General features: G+C 42.8%; 1 protein-coding gene across 2 annotated transcripts in view; it reads left to right on the forward strand.

Moving 5' to 3' along the window:
- The window catches only part of tbc1d12 (TBC1 domain family member 12), a 96,085-nt gene that overhangs the window by 52,799 nt on the left and 23,291 nt on the right, over nucleotides 1-19,995 (forward strand). For both annotated transcript variants that reach the window (XM_033033577.1, XM_033033579.1), the window contains 4 exons: nucleotides 8,054-8,163; nucleotides 16,922-17,004; nucleotides 18,329-18,446; nucleotides 18,548-18,654. In XM_033033577.1, coding sequence (XP_032889468.1) covers nucleotides 8,054-8,163; nucleotides 16,922-17,004; nucleotides 18,329-18,446; nucleotides 18,548-18,654 — 418 coding nt within the window. The remainder of the gene's footprint in view (nucleotides 1-8,053; nucleotides 8,164-16,921; nucleotides 17,005-18,328; nucleotides 18,447-18,547; nucleotides 18,655-19,995) is intronic.

The raw sequence follows: 19,995 nt of genomic DNA on the forward strand, positions 1-19,995 counted from the left end.
GTGCTTATTTTTACTTGTGACCTTTATTCCATTGCACATTTGATTCTCAACTATCATTCCTCAACTGCATTCTTGTACACATTTTAAGGTTCTCACAGTTTTTGAAAACAGCATGTAAGCACTCGCCTCACAAGTCCCACTCTTGAAACACATGCTCAGAAATCAATCCACCTAACTGCAAGCTCCTGAGGGCTTTGAATAGTTTGTTAGCTTCCAAATCCACAGCATCTTTCCTGCTGTTCTCTCTCTGAATTTCAATGGTCTAGGTAACAATGATGCATAAATCTCCTCTATTCTTCTCTGCAGCCTCTGTTTTTCCACCAGTGCATTACCTCTGTTGTCCAGTCCAAGGGAAATACCTTTGCTTATTTCCATTATCCTGTCCATCAGTCTGAAGACAGGATTTGACCTGAAATGTCACCCATTCCTTCTCTCCAGAGATGCTGCCTGTCCCGCTGAGTTACTCCAGCATTTTGTGTCTATCTTCATTGTTAATCCAGTTCTGTTTATCTTCTTTAAATCCAGTCTGAAGAAGGGTTTCGGCCCGAAACGTCGCCTATTTCCTTTGTTCCATAGATGCTGCTGCACCCGCTGAGTTTCCCCAGCAATTTTGTGTACCTGTTTATCTTCTTGTCCTTGTACCTTTGCCCATGGAGCCCTTTTGGTGAGACTTTTCTCATGCATCCCAGTATTACTTTCCTTTGGAAACTTTAGCCTAATTATGCTTCTGTGTTGAGCATTGTTTTTAATGCTAAACAATTTTTCTAAATATACATTGTTCCCTTGTGCCATATTCACAAGAATTCAGAAACTTCAACTTTGTTTTTCCTGAACTTTACGATCAATTGGCTGTTTGAAACATCTTCTGAGCTGGATGATATTCTATTTCTTTCATAAGCAGAATGATCCCACTATCTCGCAAGTTCCAAGGCAGAGTTGATTATTGTTTATCTGAACAATTAAACTTCCGAGTTTAGGCTTGCCATCCCTCTGGTCCTGAAATCTTTCCAGAATGCAAACAAGCTATTTCAGTTATCTCTGCAGTTGATTATTGAGAGTGACTTTTTTCTATTTAATGCTTCAATTGAATAAGATGGTCTTTGAAATACTGCCGTACCAGCAGTCCATTGGCACGTTTAGTAGTTCCTCGTTATGAATAGGCTTCTGAAATGTAATTTAGGGAATACAGGAAGCAAATTGTTAAAAAGCTCTGGTTTCTACTGATTGGATTTAAATAACAGCTGCCACCTGTTGGAGTTGCTGACTGGTACCACATATTCTTTGATTGACTGGGTATATGTGTCTTTGTTTAGAAAGCCCATGTTTCTTTGGTTTTGATTATTTTAAAATTGTTTTGTTTTAATTATTAATTTGAAATTGCTTCCATGGCATTTGGAATATAGCAAATATCATTTGTGCCTCTTTTTCCTGTGAGCAACATCATAGCTCTGTTACTGAACCATTTCACTTTTTAATGCTTGTTGGTCTTTTTTGATTTTTCCATGGATGAAAATTGCAGGTAGATTTAGCATTTAAAGCCCACTCTTAAATGCTATTGAAAAATGGAGGTGCAGCATCTTGAGCTGCTGGAGCCTGAGGCAAAGTATCTGCCACATTGCTTTTATATAGTGAGATCGAACATCTTTACTGAGTAATAATGAAGGATCACTGATATTTGCATGCCAGGGAGGAGCATGATATGGAGAAATGTTGCAGCGTGAATGGTCCTATGTGCTCATTGCAGAATTCACGCCATCCCCGCATTATTGCGGGGTTGCTTTCCGAGATCAGCCTCATCACAAAGTCACATCGATTGTGCATGCGTCAAACAATAGTTGAAAGAAAAATAAATGTTGTATTAATCTATTTAGTTTTTTCATATTCTGAGAGCAAATTTAATTCAGTTTCACAAATCCTTGGCTAGTGATATGTGAATTCTGTGTAAAGGAAAATGTCTGCAACACAGACAGCTGTAATGTGGGAGTCATCTGTATTCGGCTCCTGATGTTGTTATACCCACAGTATCCAAGCCCTATCTTACTGATTGGTTTTGTTAAGATTTTGGTCAACTGATGGTAAACAGCATGTTGATGGTAAGGACGTACAATATCATGTTATTTCTTCGTGCCTGGCAATTTTTTATTTTTCTTGTCACATACCCACTGATGCAGGTCAGATCATTGATTAAGCGGCTTCATTTGATTGGGCCTCAAACATTGCTAGGTACCTTATTTAAAAATTAAAAAAAATCAGCAAAGTCAGAGTACGGAGACATTTGAATAAGATTGTTATTCCAACAATCAAAACCTTGTTTCCATGTAAAAAGAAGCGTAGAAAAAGGTACATTGAAAACGCATCTTTGAAGTTGTACAATTGGTCCAATGCTATGCTATTGTTATATGGATGCACGCTGGAGACACAAACAACTGCAGATACAAGAAGCTTGAGCAAAAATCTGAATGCTGGAGGAACTCGGCAGGTCAGGCAGCATCTGCAGAGGAAATAGACAGATGGATTTGAGATCAGGTCTCTTCAGACTGAAGAGTGGGGATGGGGGGAGAAAGCTGGAAAAGAGAGTGTGTGTGTGACATTCCTACGGCCCGCAAAAATGTGCAAAATATATAATGTGACCCTCGTACTGCATAGTTTAGAGGCCCCTGCTGTAGTACTTTTGGAACAGGGAGTGCTTAATGTACCGGGCATAGCTGGTGCCGTGCAAGTGTTATGTTGAACAGTCCTTGTGCCAAACGTATTCTGGCATCATTAATTACACAACTCTGTTACATCGATAATTGTATCGGGGTTGCCCTCTGCACCCTTGCAGTACTCGTGGACTTCTTAAACTTCATTACTAACCTCCACCCTGCCTTCAAATTCATTTGGCCTATCTCTGACACCTCCCTCCCCTTTCTCGATCTCTCTGTGTCTACTTCACAGGAGACAGACTGACGTCGACCTCAAACCCACTGCCTCCCACAGCTACAAGACTGCATCTTCTCCCATCCCTCTCGCAAGGACACCATTCCTTAGTCCCAATTTTGTCTCCTCTGCATCGGCTCCCAAGATAAGCTTTCCACTAGGACATCCAAGATATCCTCCTTCAGTAAATGGGCATCCCCTGCTGATGTGAATGGACCCCTCGTCTGTGTCTCCTCCGTGTCTCACATTTCTACTCCCACTCACCCTTCGCCAGGTGGAACTAGAGTAGAGTTCTTTGCCTTTCGTCTCACCAGGCTCCGCATTCAACACCTCATTCTTTGACATTGCCACCTCCATCGAGATCCCATCACATGTTCTTCCTACATGTTTTCATCCTCACCTTCTTCCGCTTTCCGTAGCGGCCACTCCCTCTAAAACTCCTTATTTTAGAGGCCACTCCCTCCAAACCTATCCCACCCCATTCCAAACAATTTCCCCTGCAACCACAGAAGATGTAATGCCTGTCCCTACACTTCCATCCTGAGACTCTCAGCATTCCTTCCAGGAGACATATGCACCTCTTCAAATCTTGTCTGTTGCATTTAGTGCTCCCATTGTGACCTCCTTTACCGAGACCAAACATAGACCAGGGTATCTATTTCACCTAACATTGTGTGAATTGATGGTCAGCATGGACTTGGTGGATCGAAGGGCCGATTTCGATGTTGTATCTCTAACCAGCTTCAAAATATTTTTAGCCTTTGTAATGTACTTCATCTATCCGCTTCTCATCCCCCTCTTAAGTAGAGTGAAAATTGCCGGTTTGTACATAACCCACTTTCCCACCAGGGATATGAAAACATTGGACCTGCTGTATGCCAATGTTAAAGAGGCGTACAGCTCCATAGCCCTTCCGCCACTGGGAAGATCGGACCACAAGCCGGTAGAAGCCAATGGTCCAGAGGCTACCTGTGACACAAGGTCAATGTGGTCACAGGAGGCCTGTGACTCTGGGGTGGTGAATGAGTGTTCTATGGAGATAAAAGGAGGTATGGGGTTGCATAGTAGGAGAAAAGACAGGAGCGGTCACAGAAAAGAGAATGGGGATAGGGTGGTGCTACTTCAATTTTGAGAATTTACTATTCACATTGGGTAGTAAATGCCTTCTATTTCCTTCCTTCTGGCTTCACATTTCACTCCTTATCTGAAACCCCTTTTCCTTCTCACCTCTACTTTTGTCATTCACTCTACCCATCTGTCAACCAAACCCCCCTCACTTGTATCCACCTATCACTTGTCCCATCCCCAAATTTGTTTTCCAGCTTTCTCTCCCCAACTACAAGGATCCTGACCTGAAACATCTCCTGTCCATTTTCTCCTCTGATGTTGCCTGACCCATTGAGTTCCTCCAGCTCCTGCCATCTCTTACTATCAACACATGTTGGTAACTCAACCAGACAACAGGCCAATTTAGCTTTGCTCTTGCAACAAGAAGGATTAATTAACAATGTAATACTGAGAAAGAGTGATCATAATATGATAGAATTTCATATTTAGTTGGGGTAATATAAATCCAAAACTAGAGTCCTCCGCTGTTTTAATAACTTGGATGAAATGACGGGATATAATGTATCTGATTTTGCTCTTAATATCAAGGTGTGTGTAAATTATGTGAAACGCACAGTTACTAGAATTGAAAAGCTGAATGTTACTTAAATAGTGAGAGCGTTAAATGTTCCTAATAGGAAGAAACTGCCTTTGAAAGGCATAGTTAGCATGAAGGGACAAAATGTTATCAAGCCACATGGAGTGTTGGTCCTTATTGGCAGGATTTGTGTGTTTGTCCTGCACCCTGAATCTTGCGTTCACATGGGCCTCAGCCACTCTCTTAATCATGGCTCAGATTGGTTCAGGACACAAAGAAAATCTCTTACAGCAGTGGCGAGTTTCTCAAACAAGTCAGTTTATTCTGGCCTTTTCACAGTGTCCACTAGAGAAGCACTCCATGTGTGGCCTTGAAGATACTTAATTAACTCAGAAAACTTGCAGCAATTTGTAATATACACAGTACAATGGTTACATGCAGATTTAACATTTTTACAATAATTCACCAGTAATCAACTTTGTAAATGTTGATTCCCTTTTACCTCTGGGGGAGTTCCCTCTATTTGTCTGACAGGTGAAACTTGTCTTCCTTTACTTAATAGCCATTTTCCCTATTTGTTCTGTAAATCGATGCTATAAATAATAACCAAGACGCATTGTTGCGTAACTTCTTGTGATCAATTCTCCTGCACTCAGCCTAGTTTAAAAACACCCAATGTTTATTTTTGCTCCTGCCAGCTATGCTGTACAATCTAACTACTGCCGCTTCTAAAATGACCTTTAAATGACCTTCACATGTGTTAGCCTAATTTCCCGTCATCCTTTTCCAACGATCATGGGTTAACCATATTCCAAACTTGCCTAAATGTCTTATTTCCAGAGATTCCTTTAGTCCCTATTACAAAAGGGTTAGAGTACATGAGAAATTCATATTCACCATACAGGGCTTTGCACAGGCCACTGCCAGAATACCATGTACAGTTTTAAGAAAGAACTGCAAATGCTGGAAAAATTGAAAGTAGACAAAAATGCTGGAGAAACTCAGCGGGTGAATCTCTTTTTTAATCTCATTTGCATTGGTTTTAATCTCATTTGATTTGATAAAGTACGTACTTGCCTTGGATTGATTCAGTGATGATTGACTGGGTTATTTCTGTGAGGTTGTCCTTTGAGGAAAAATTAAGCAGAATATGCCAGTAGATTAAAGGGAGGAAAGATTATCACCTTGAAAACACAAGATTCTGAGAGGATTCGCAACGTTAAATGCTGTGACGGTGTTTCTCTGGCAGCAAGGCCAGAATTAGCCATCGATACCTCGGGTAAATGGGCATTGTCTCGGTTTTAACGGTCTACCACCTAAGGTTGAGGAGATCTTGTTTTTCTCTGGTGTTTGAATTTTCTAACCAAGTGCTGTGTATGCTGATTTATTAAGTATATTCAAGGCTAAAATGCAAATAATTTTTGGTGATGAGAATTGGTTAAGGAAATATGGTGAGAAAACAGAGAATGAAGCCAAATAGGAAATCAGCATGATCTTGCTGAACAATAGAATAGACAATTTAAAAAAAAAAGAATAGACACTTTAACCAAGTGGCCTATTTCGCAGTTCTATGCCCTGTCCAAAATATATTTTGTTTGGTACATTAAATAAAATGCCACTTTAAAAAATTAAATCCTTTGGCAGTAACAAATCACATCCTTTTCAGATAATCTTGAAATGCTGAATTATAACAAATCTGATTTTTTAATATAAATGTCATTGAACTATTTTGAGTTTTAGGGAAAAGTGCATTTTATATGCATGAAGATGCTCCATGAACGTTTTTAAAAATGGTTTGTGGATTACTCTTTTAGAAATGGAATGAATCATGTAAATTTAAATTTGTAATTGTATTTTACATTTTATAAATGGGGTAGAAGTTGACATTTAAATCATACATTAAATCAATGAAATATGCATGCAAAATCTCTGAGCAAATGTATCATTCAGTGGGCGTGATAGCACAAATTTTGCCATTGTTAGAATCACCAATATGTAGCCTTGCATAGTGCAAAGAGTTTCCTAAGATTCAGGACAATAGTTTTGGCGATTCCTGAAAATGTTTTTCCAAAAGTAGGCACTTTACACATAAATCTAATTTTTAGCTTAGTTATTCAGACAAAATACTTTGAAAATTATTATTATCAATATTATTATACAAATCCAATTATGGACTGCTCAGGCTTTAATCAGAATCAGATTATTGTCATTTGAACATGGAAGTTCAAACTAAATTACGTTTCTGCAGTCATAAACTTATGTTCAAATGACAATAAACAATTCTGATTTTAAATTAGTTTGTACTTAACTAATTCCATTTACAATAGTTTTTAATTCAATGTAAATATGAGTTCTTACAGTTCAGTTTGGTGGGATTTGTCTTAGTACATTGTAATATGGCAGACAAATAATGGTTCAATGATTCTTAATTGTCACGTGTGCACAGCACAGGGAAACCCTGTTGCACAACCAACAAATGCACAGATGCCATATTTTGGCTCAATTTACAAAGAAAAAGTCTAAAGTGCGGTGCACATGTTGGAAGACCAGGTAGGCCCCAGGCTGCTGCTGCAGGCCCGCGACCCGACGCCCATCTCATCGCCCGGGTCCCGGGGGACACCTCCTACAGCTGATGGTGAAGGCATGGAGGCAATACTCCGGTTCGGTCCCTCTCCTACTGTTCCACTCCTCGTGTCCATAATCACCACCTCCTTCCTCCCGCACGTAGTGACCCACCGGACCTTTCTTTGCAGTTGCGAACAGGCCCACCGGGTCTGCATTCACGGTGGCCGCTAGGTCCCTCCTAGTTCTCGGCAGTCGGTGTTGATGGGTGTGCACAAGAATAAGTTACTGGGAAATAAATGGGAGAAAAGTATTTTGTTGAATATGTCAGATTTTTGTTTGAATTAGTCCACAAATTATTGCTTTAAAATATCTCAAAGGCCATTATACATAGATGATTCATGATTGATCAAAAGAGTTGTGCTGCTTCCAGTGACGTTTGATGCGATTTTCAGTTTTATTGTTGCAAACAAAACATCAAACAAGTAATCATTATCACAAAATATATGAGCTGGGTAAGTAGGTGTGGAGAGGTTACTGTAACGGGTTTGATACTGTGTCTTTTTTTCCTTTACCGTTCTAACGTCTAAACTAGAATTAATTGCGGTGCTATAGTAAATTGGGTGATTTACATTTCAAATAAGTATACTTGTATGGATGATGACTATTAACTTCCAAGAAATATTATTATTAATGATATAACGGTGCTTTACCATTGGAAAATATGTGACCTTAAAACTGAACTGTTGATTTTAATTGACTGTCAGAAACTATTCTTTGAACAATTGCAGATTTGTTCAATCTATCAGCTGTTCTTTCTATTTCATTTTATGTTGATGGGGTGGGCGAATGCATTCTAATCTGTCCAATTAGTCTTTAATTGTTAGAAGTATGTTTGTGTTCATTTGCTCTTTTTGCTGAAAATAGGAATATGAAGCCCGAACTGGCCGAATGACCAAGATTCCACTCCAACGCCGACGTAATCTTGAATTTGAGCCACTGTCCACGACTGCATTGATCCTGGAAGATCGACCAGCGTAAGTTTGTTATCATGTACAGTGAGTGGTTTAGTTCACCAATTACTACCTTCTATTCCCTTTCATTCACAGCATTAAGATATATTGCACCCATACAGAATTCAATTCTGCTACCATTCAGTCCAACTTTCTGAGAATAGATGTGGGCAATCAATGTGTGAACATTTGTAGCATTTGATCCCTCTCCCTCTCCCTCTCCCCCCCTCCCCCCCCCCCCCGCCCCCCCCCCCTCCCTCTCCCTCTACCTCTTGACATGGTGTCCTCCAGAGTCCCTGGTGTAGCTGTGCCCATAACTAATCTTTTAGGGCACTTTATTATAGTCAATATTAGAGCTGTTAGTCAATTGTCACTTTTCTCAGGGACGAGAATGATAGAGGTTTACTTGTCGTGGATGTGGACAATAGATGCTGTCTGACCCACTGAGTTACTCCAGCATTTTGTGTCTTATCTTTGGTGTAAGCCAGCATCTGCAGTTCCTTCCTATACAAATTGTTGAAGTGACAGGTTAAAGATGTCGGCAAAGATCTTGCGGCGTGTGTTCCGACAAACCGGGCCTACTAGAGGGTTTGGCCACGCTCGCCGGGAATGCTCCCGGCCGTGCCGCTCTCCGGGAACATTCCCGGCTGCACTGCTCGCTGCCAGGAGGAATCCCACTTGCATGTTTGCATATATTACGTGGAACAAGTAGCTCAGTGACGCGTTATTGCCTCATTTTATCCAGAGTTATGTTATGGTTATGTAAGAAGACAAAACATCTTTGATGCTGCTTCTGCCTGCCTTGAGAAGTATACTTGAGATGCACATTCTTGGTGATGTTCTTTTCTATTCTTCACACATCATCAAAAACAATGTTAGATTACGTTCATAGAGAGCCTAAACAGAAATTAAACACATTAGTGGAACACAATGTTTTAAATGAAGGCAGACAAGATTGATGTATAAATGAACTTGCTGGAGCTTTTATATATTACTAGACTAAGTGGGACCCGTTGGGTCCCAGTCACACGGGAGTCCCCCAATGCAACCCATTCCCCAATGCGTGGGGGGGAGGGGGGGTGGTGTGGGAGAGGTGGGGTGGTGTGTGGGAGGTGGGGTGGTGTGTGGGAGGGGGGGTGGTGTGGGAAAGGTGGGGTGGTGTGTGGGAGGTGGGGTGGTGTGAGGGAGGGGGGGTGGTGTGGGGGAGAGGGTGGTGGGGGGGTTTGGGGGGAGGGGTAAAGGTGGGGTGTGGGTGTGGGGGGGAGGGGGTGTGTCTGGAGATGAGGGAGGAAGGGGGTGTGTGTGGGGAGGGGGAGCGGGAAGGGGGGGTGTGGGACGGGGGAAAGGGGGGTGTGCGGGGGGACGGACTCGACTCACTGGCCGCGGCATCACACAGCACCTCCCGATTCCACACAGCGACTTTCCCGACTCCACACAGCGACTTTCCCGACTCCACTCTTACGAACTAAATCAGCACTTGTGGGTGACGGAAGGGGCATTACTTTCATGGTGACTGACAGGCGAGAAGACCAATCTGCTGATCTCACCTTCATAACTTATGTATAATTCCACCGGTCGGAACAAAATTTGGTGCGCTTGGAGGAGAGGAGAATGGTGAGTAAGGTGGCGAAGAAATCCTAGCGATAAAGCGTACCGTTTATGCGCAAATTAAAAACAAAATAAGCAAACAAGTGGTCAAGATGAGAGTTTTAGTAATAGTTTAATACTTAACACAATACTTAACTTCTTGTGTTAATACTTAACACAATATTTTTGCTTCTGTAAACTCTCAAATTGAAAATAAGTTAGAGATTCAAAGTACTACAGATGCTAGTCTACAAAAAAAAATATTTCCTCTGGTTTCATAATTCACACCACTTCTGTCCTTATCTGACATTATTTGTCTTTTAATCTCTAGCCTTTGTCCATCCAACTGCCTAACAAACCCCGCTCACCTGTATCCGCCAATGACTTGCCAGGCTTTTTACTGCCCCCACCAGTTCCCCCACTAGTGCTTCCCCCCCCCCCCCCCCCCCGCACCCCGATCAGTGAAGAAGCGTCCTGACCTGAAATAACCTATCTATCTATGTTCTCGAGAGATACTGCCTGACTTGCTGAGTTACTCCAGTATTTTGAAAATAAGTTATTATTTCACCCAACAAAATGTGTATAAGGATATTGATATTTCTTGTCTTTCGGAGTTACAGGAAATGCTGTCATAGTTAACCCAAATTTATGCAATCTAAGATGTATCCATAAAAGCTATGAACGCTTCTCGTGCAACAAATGAAAACAAAAGTGATTTTTTTTTTAAGCCTATATTTTTGTAGGCAAAAATTATAAACCATTTGGACCACTTGTACCTAAAAACAATAATGAATCTGTTTTGAGGATTTATTGCCAATGGCATCAGCCAATAATTCCTTGCCTCCTAAACCCTTCCAAATCCCGAGGGCTTTTACCCAAAGGAGAGCTTAGCTCCAAGGATTGAGAGGTATTTTATCAACATTCAATAGAATGAGGAAAATTGTCACGAAAACTGCAGTAGTAGCAGAAGATAATGAAATGCTTTGTATTTCATACAAACCAGCAAAATCATGCGATGCATACGCACGATCCCACACGAGTGAAAGAGTGCAACTTAGAACTGAACTTGTTGGAAATACCCAGCAATTCAGGCAGCATCTATGAAGAGAAAGAGACGGAATTAACAATTCCGGGAAATGAGAAATTATAATGCTACTTGAATCCAACATGAAGGTTAATTGGTTTGCCGCTTGTCATCTTGTTTTAGGAATAGAAATACTTCTTGTCACGTGACTGGGCACAGTGAGATTCTTTGCTGCATACACAATATACAAATAGCGGCCACCTACGGTACTGACAAAGTTACAAAGCACGCCGGCTCCCCCTTTTGTTCCCCCACGCCGGGTCCTCCATAGTTCTGCCCCTCCCCCATCATGGCGGTCCGCCGCGCTCTCATCGACCATCGACCGCGGGTTGACCCGTGAGGCATCGCCACCGCCGCGAGGCTTCACCACCGCCAAGGTCCCATCGTCGCGAGGCCTCACCGTTGTCGACGCCCCACTTCACGCCTCCATGGTGCCGACCCGGGCCCCAGCTGCAGGCTCCGTCGGCCGTTTCACCCGACCCGGGCTTCTACGCAGCGATCCGGGAGGCATCGAGATCACAGCCACAGCCTGTTGGGAAACCTTCTGGCTGCGTGACCCGTCGCTGCAAGTTTCAAAAATGTGATTAAGTACAAGCTAGCGATGTATTCACATTTTATCCACATGACATGGCAGCCAGTAAATTTGTTTGTCATAGTTATGCAGAGCAGAAGCCTGGCCCATTGACCTGTCTCATTTGTACTAACTTGCCTACCTGAAATAGTTCCATTTGCCTGCGTTTAGATAGTATCTCCCTAAACTATTCCAATCCTTGTACCTGTCTAAATATCTGTTAAGCATGTATGCATGTCTACACCTTCCTTTGGCAGCTCGTTCCACATACCCGCGATCCTCTGCGTAATAAGAAAAAGTTGCCCCATAGGTCGTCTCTAAACCTTAAATTTCTGCCATTTAGTTTTTGACACCCCTATCCAAGGAATAATACAGTGACCATTTATTTGCCTTATCTATTCCCCTCATGATCTTGTATACATCTATAAGGTCACTCTTCCGGCTCCTGCGCTCCAAGAAAAAAAAGTCCCATCTTCATCAAGTCCCTCCTTATAGCTCAAGCCCTCCATGCCCCGTAACATCTGTGTGAATCTTTTTTGTACCATTTCCATCTTAATGGCATCCTTCCTATAGCTAGGTGACCAGATTTGCACACAGCACTTTACGCATGGTCTCACCAACACCTTGCACTGTTTTGTGCATGTAACAATTCATTGCTTTTGTTTCAGTTCAGTTTCAAAATATATATTTTTTAAAACATGTATTTTCATTGTGAAATTTGGTTGAGACTTGATCTTGCTACAACTGTGCAGTATTTTAATAGAAAACTATTCTGCATCATGCAGTCAATCCAAGTAATTTAAATAATAGACTGTTTGCTAGCTGGTCTGAATAAATATTTGCATTTTCAATGCCACCGTTGACAGGAAAAGTAGAGTGTGAATAACTTGAGTGTATTTCCTCAAAGGCTAGGTGATCATTTTTGATGCATGGGGGGAGGGGGGGGAGAGAGAGGGGGGGAAGGAGGGGAGAGGAAGGGGGGAGGGGAGGTGAGGAGGAGGGTGAAGTGGGGGGAGGGCAATTAAATATCTAATGTAGAAAGCCCAATTTGTTAAAGATAGCAAACCGTAGTATTTTAATATTAAGCTTTTAGATCACAGCAGTATTTTCAATCGTATTGTGATAAATCTAATGGCAATAAGCCGGCGGTTTTGTCGTTGAAGCAGATCATTCTTTTCAGCACAAGAAAATGTAAGGGATTATTTTAAATCTGAATTTGAGTTCTGTTACGTACTATCTTCTTCCTTCAATTTATTTGATGAATAGAACAGAAAAATAGAACATAAAATAGCACAGCACAGGAACAGGCCCTTCGACCCACCTTATTGTGCTGAACACAATGCCAAGTTAAACTAATCTCCTCAGCCTGCACATGCTCCCTATCCCTCCATTGCCTGCATATTCATGGGCCTATCTCTGCTAAATGAGAGCAAATCTTACCCAGAAAATTTATCTCCAATGGCTTTCCAACTATCTGTGCAGCTCACTGGTTTATAATTTCTGGATTATCGCTATTTTCCTGAAACAAAGGAACAGCATTGGCTACTCTCCAGTCCTCCGGTACCTCATTTGTCGCGAGAGATGATACAAAGATCTTTGTCAAGACCCCTGCAACTCCTCTCTTGCATCTCTCATTCACTTGGGATAGATCTCATCAGGCTCTGGAGATTTATCCACCTTGATGTTCTCCAACAGCCCGCAACACCACCACCTTGTTGATCTCAAACTGCCCTAATATATGAGTATTTGCAACGCTGATCTCCCTGTCCCCATGTCCTTCTCCTTGACAAATACAGATACATTTAGTGTCACGCCTGCATTTTCTGACTCCAAACATATATTCCATCCTTGAACCTTGAGCTGCCTTACCTTCTTGCTCCAGATATGCTGTCTGACCCGCTGAGTTACTCAAGCTTTTTGTGCCTATCTACCTTCTCCTTAGTTAAAGCCCTGTCCCACTGTACGAGTTCATTCAAGAGCTCTCCCGAGTTTTGAAAAAATCACTCGTGGTAAGCACGCAGAATGTACGTAGCGGGTTCGTTGGAGCTCGGGTACGTCGGAGTCTCTTAGTGGCTCGTAGCACTAACGGCAGGTACTCGGGGAAACACGGTAAGCTCGGGAAGACTCGTGAAGAATTTTCAACATGTTAAAAAATGTCCACGAGAGCCCCGAGTACCTACGAGCGGCCGTTACCGTAAATCTCCGAGTTCGAATCAGGGCAAACTCGGGAGAACTCTTGAACTCGTACAGTGGGACAGGCTTTTAGCCTCTTGTTTTTAATGTCCATATCGAAAGCCTCAGGACTATTTTCAATCAGACTGATCAATTAGGTTTTTTGCTTGCTTGCTTTGCATTCCGCAAAAGCCCAATCTTTCTAAACGAAACATATGTGAGAATACGCGAGAATTTCTTCCCGTGTCACTTTTGTTTTTATCATTCAGTAATTTTGTCACAAAGGTTAATGTAAATATTTCAACATGATGGTTTTAATTAGAAGCACAGGGAACTGCAAATGCTTCTTTACAAAAAAAAGTGCTGGTGTGACTCAGTGGGTCAGGCAGCGTCTGCAGGGAATATGGATAGGTGATGCTTTAGGTCAAGAATACGGATAGGTGATGCTTTAGGTCAAGATTGTCGTGAAGGGGTGCGAATTGTCGGAGCTCAGGACGTCTCTTAGCGGCTCGTAATGCTAACGGCAGCTTCTCGGGAAAACGCGGTAAGTTCGTGAAGACTCGTGAAGATTTTTCAACGTTGAAAAATGTCCACGAGAGCCCCGAGTAGCTACGAGCGGCTATTACCGTAATTCCCCGAGTTCAAATCAGGGGAAACTTGGGAGAACTCTTGAATTAGCTCGTACAGTAGGTCAGGCCCTTTATTATGTTCTCTGGATTAAAAAAAAACCGAATTCAATAAATGTGTAGGAAGGAACTGCAGATGCTGGTTTACACCAAAGATAGACACAAAAACCTGGAGTAACCAATCAATCAATATCAATCAATATTTATTACATGTCATTTGAACCTCAATGAGGCTCAAACGAAACTCCGTTTCCACAGCCATACAAACAGACAATTTCCTACAGACATACACACAATTCAATTTACAAAAACATCCATCACAGTGAACCCACTGTGATGGAAGGCAAAGTATTTTCTCTCCCCTGTTCTCCATTTCTCTCCCGATGTCCAAGCCCCAGGCGGGCGATGGTGAGTCCCACGGCCATTTTAGGCCGTGCGGGGCAATGTACGGCCCCGCTCCCGGTCTAAATGTCACAAAGTTGGAGCCCCCGGCGGGCGCTGGAATGTCCCACGGCCATGAAGCCGCGCCGGGCGATGTACGGCCCCGCTCCGGGTCGTTCCAACCCCGCGACACGGGCTAGAGAAGTCGCGTTGCGGGAGCTCCGGAAAGCGGTCTCTCCACCCGGACGGTCCCGACAGTCCACCGGACCTGCGGCTGCAGCTGGAGCCTCCGAGCTACGTGGTGTTACGTGGCGAGTTAGCTACGAGCTAACTCAGCGTGTCCGGCATCATCTCTGGACAAAAGTAATAAGTGATGTTTTGGGTCGAGACCCTTTTTCAAACTGAGAGTCGGGGGAAAGGGAAACAAGAGATATAGACAGTAAATAGAACAAATGAGTGAAAGATGTGCAAAAAGCAAAGATCTAGGAAAGGTGGTGGACCATTGTTGGCTGTGGAGGAGGTGATAATGAGTTATCCATACAATGAAACTACAGGATAACAGTGAAATGGTACAATAATTGTGGTGGGCAATGGACGAAGAGAGAGGGGATGCTTGAAGTTAAAGAAATCAATATTCATACCGCTGGGTTGTAAGCTGCCCAAGCGAAATATATGGTGCTGTTCCTCCAATTTGCATTTGACAATGGAGGAGGTCCAGGAGAGAAAGGTCAGTTTGGGAATGAGAAGGGCAGCCAGGAGATCGCAGTGGGCAAAGGTGGACTGAGCGAATGTGTTCAGAGAAACGATCACCCAGTCTGCACTTTGTCTCGCCTATATAGATAAATTAGATGAGGTTGGAGGAGGTGCAAGCGAATCTCTGCCTCACCTGAAAGGACTGTCAGGGTCCTTGGACATAGTCGAGGGAGGAGGTAAAGGGACAGGTGTTGCATCACCTACGATTGCAGGGGAAGGTATATAAGAAGGGGACGGGTTGGGTGGGAAGGAAGGAGTTAACCAGCGAGTTGCAGAGGGAATGGTCTCTGCGGAAAACGGAAAGGGGTGGAGATGGGAAAATGTGACTAATGGTGGGATCCCTTTGGAGGTGGTGAAAATGTTGAAGAATTATCCACTGTATGCGATGGCTGATGGGGTGGAAGGAGAGGACCAGAGGGACTATGTCCCTGTTGCGACTGGGGGAAGGGGGAGCAAGAGCAGAGCTGCGGGGTACCGAGGAGACATGCGAGGGCCTCATCTATGGTGGATTCCTTTCCTTAAAGAATGAGGACAGCTCTGATGTCCTGGTATGGAACACTCATCTTGGGTGCAGATACGGCATGGACGAAGAAATTTGGAGATAAAGTCTTTGCAAGGGGCAGGGTGGGAAGAAGTGTAGTCGAGATAGTTGTGGGTGTCGGTAGGTTTATAATCGATGAAAGTCGATAGTCTATCTCCTGTGATCGAGACTGTGAAATCTAGAAAGGGGAAGGAGGTGTCGCAGATGGTCCAAGTAAATTTGATAGCAGGATGGAAATTGTTAGTAAAGTGAATGAAGTCCATGAGTTCTGCATGGGTGCAGGAGGTAGCACCGATGCAGTCGTCAATGTAATGGAAATGAAGTTTGGGGATTGGGTCAGTGTACGCCCGGAACTGGGATTGTTCAACGTTCCCTACAAAGAGCCAGGCGTAACTGGGGCCCATATGAGTGCCCATAGCTACGCCTTTTTTTTTAAGGAAGCGAGAGAAGTGGAAGGAGAAGTTATTAAGGGCGAGATCCAGCTCCACTAGATGGAAGAGAGTGTTAGTAGACGGAAATTGGCTGGTTCGGAGGTCGAGGAAGGGCTTTAAGGCCTTCCTGTTGGGGTTGGAGGTGTCGAGTGACTGAATGTCCATAGTACAGATGAGGGAACGTGGGCCTGGAAAATAGAAGTAAGTGAAGAGACAAAGGGTATGTGAGGTGTCTTGGTCTTGGGTTGGGAGGGATTGGACCAGGAGGTATAGGATGGAGTCGAGGAATGTAGAAATCATTTCATGTTGGGTAGGAGCAGGCAGAAGCAATGGGTCTGCCAGGGCAGTTGTGTTTGGTGTCAAACCACGGGCTGGGGAGGTAAAACTAGGTTTGATGGTGCTGGGGAAATTCAGTCATTCAATAAATATATTTGTCTAACATCACTACATGGATTCAAATGTCAGTTGTTACTTTTGTTGGGTAGATTTCTATTAGCAGAAACTATGAAAACATGATTTTGAATGGATTTTAGCACAAGTAAATGGTAAAATTGATGATTTTTCTGTGCTTTGATTTTACTATTTGATAATGAAACTTTTACACCCATATTTACAATAAAACTATCTTTTTTACAGGCACCTACCTGCTAAATCAGCTGAGGAAGCTCAAAGGCACAGACAAGAATATGATGAAATGGTGGCAGAAGCAAAGAAACGAGGTGCTCCAGTTAGTTACCTCATTTTGTTCTAGGCTGCATGTTCTGGCATCTGTGATATAGTGACATTTATTCCTTGTTCTTCAAACAAAATGTTTGGGGAGAACTGTTCTTGTGCTGAAAATTAACCTATTTTGTATTTTTTACAATCTATAAGTTCAAGGATCAAGAGAGTTTATTGTCATGTGTCCCAGATAGGACAATGAAATTCTTGCTTTGCTTCAGCACAACAGAATATAGAAAGCATAAATACAGAACAGATCAGTGTGTCCATATACCATTGTATAATTATATACACACATCAATAAATTAAACAGATAAAGTGCAAATAAACAGATAATGGGCTATTAATGTTCAGAGTTTTGTTTGAGTTCAATAGCCTGATGGCTGTGGGGGAGAAGCTGTTTCTTAAGGGGTTGGACAGGCTAGATGCAGGAAGATTGCTCCCGATGTTGGGGAAGTCCAGGACAAGGGGTCACAGCTTAAGGATAAGGGGGAAATCCTTTAAAACCGAGATGAGAAGAACTTTTTTCACACAGAGAGTGGTGAATCACTGGAATTCCCTGCCACAGAGGGTAGTCGAGGCCAGTTCATTGGCTATATTTAAGAGGGAGTTAGATGTGGCCCTTGTGGCTAAGGGGATCAGAGGGTATGGAGAGAAGGCAGGTACGGGATACTGAGTTGGATGATCAGCCATGATCATATTGAATGGCGGTGCAGGCTCGAAGGGCCGAATGGCCTACTCCTGCACCTAATTTCTATGTTTCTATGTTTCTATGTTTCTGAACCTGGACGTTGCAGTCTTCAGGCTCCTGTACCTTCTACCTGAAGGTAGTGGGGAGATGAGTGTGTGGCCAAGATGATGTGGGTCCTTGATGATACTGCCAGCCTTTTTGAGGCAGTGACTGCGATAGATCTCCTCGATGGTAGGGAGGTCAGAGCCGATGATGGACTGGGCAGTGTTTACTATTTTTTGTAGTCTTTTTCGCTCCTTGGCTACGCTTTGTTAACTATTATTGTAACGAACAAATATATACAATATCACAAATTGAGTTTCACCAGCAAGTTCTAGGATACCAAATTAAAGTGTTTATGGAGGCAAGGTTGGTGTGAGTGGTGGTAGGGGTGATGAGAAGGCAACATGTGGGAGGAGCCTTTCAAGGGTAGGAACTATATATCTGTCTCCGGTGACCTTGGAGGCAATTGTCAAAGTTCTGAAAATAAATGACTTCTCTGCCACCTCAAATATGAATCGAGGCAGGTTTGATTGCTGGTCATTTGTAACTTGTGAACTGTAACTGAAATATATTTTTGGAATCTTGATTAGAGGTAAAAGAAGCACAGAAAAGAAAAAAAATTATGAAGGAGCGATTCCGTCAGGAAGAAAACATTGCTCATGCCATGATTATTTGGAACACAGATATTCTTCCCAACTGGGAGACGATGTAAGTGTGGCATCTGTCCAGTTGATGGTTCACCCATACAATAATTAGTATCAAATTGTGATAGTTACATATCTTTTTCCGTTTGTTTCTCATATACTTAGTCGAAATACACGGAAGGTGCGGGAACTGTGGTGGCAGGGTATACCTCCGAGTGTCCGAGGGAAAGTGTGGAGTTTGGCAGTTGGCAACGAACTCAATATCACTCATGGTACGTATGCTGCATTTCTGCTTGCCCTTTTGAGACATAAAGGCAAAACGTTCTGCTTTAGAAGAATTCTAACAAACACTTCTAACAGTATTTTGTTACATTTGTGCTTGCATGAGCTTGGCTGATGACATTGGCAGTGAGTTGGCCTGTATGACTACCATGGTCTAACTGAGTTTTTTGCACTCATTCCAACAAATTGGGAAGTTGAGCTTCATAGAAAAAAGATAAGGCAATGGAATTTATTTGTGGAACTTTCTGTATGGCTTTGTTTGTGGTGAATTTATTAATTCAATTGACTATTATAGAGGTGGATAACTCGAGTGTCCCTGTTCTGATCATCTTTTATCTTGTTCCATTCTTCTTAATTTTACAGCTAGTAAGTGGGCAGTGAAACGGTTAATAGAGTTTAATGCAGATAACTGCGAGGTGTTGAATTTTGGGAAGTCTAACTAGGGCAGGAACTTCACAGTTAATGGCAGGGCCCTGGGGAGTGTTGTAGAGCAGAGGAATCCACGAGTGCAGATACATAGCTCAATGAAAGTGGCATCACAGGTCAATAGTGTGGTCAAGGAGGCTTTCGGTATATTAGCATTCATCAGTCAGGGCAATGAGTACAGAAGTTGGGATATTATCTTACAGTTGTACAAATTGTAGGTGAGGCCACATTTGGGGTATTGTGTTCAGTTTTGGTCGCCCAGCTGTAGGAAGGATGTTGTTAAACTGGAAACCATGCAGAGAAATTTGAGGATGTTGCCAGGACTAGAGGGCCTATGCAAGGAATATAGTCCTTGCTTGCCCGACTATAGTTTGAGGGTCTGAGCTATAGGTCTCCAAGCTCAGACTATATTCCTTTCAGTGCAGGGGATGAGGGATGATCTTATACAGGTGTACGGGATCATGAGAGGAATATATAGGGGTGAATGCACAGTCTTATACACAGAGTAGGGGAATCAAGAACAAGGCTCATAGGTTTGGGGTGGGAGTGGAAAGATTTAATAGGAACCTGAGCGGCAATGTTTTCGCACAGAGAGTGGTGGGTATGGAATGAGTTGCCAGAGAAGGTAGTTGAGGCAGGTACTATAACAACATTTTAAATGACATTTGGACAGGTTCATGGGTAGGGATGGTTAAAAGAGATACGAGCCAAACACAGCAGGTGGGACTAGTGTAGATGGGGCATCTTGGTCAGCATGGCCGAAGTGGACCCAAGGGCCTATTTCCATGCTGCATTACAACATCTATTCCATTGAACTAGGCCTGGAAGTGAACTTACAATCTCCACAACATAATCAATCTTTCAATCAAAAGTGGCGAGCAAATCTGCTATGAATTTGAAGTCAT

This window comes from Amblyraja radiata, chromosome 15 (genome assembly GCF_010909765.2).
Source record: "Amblyraja radiata isolate CabotCenter1 chromosome 15, sAmbRad1.1.pri, whole genome shotgun sequence".
Taxonomy (NCBI): Eukaryota; Metazoa; Chordata; class Chondrichthyes; order Rajiformes; family Rajidae; genus Amblyraja; species Amblyraja radiata.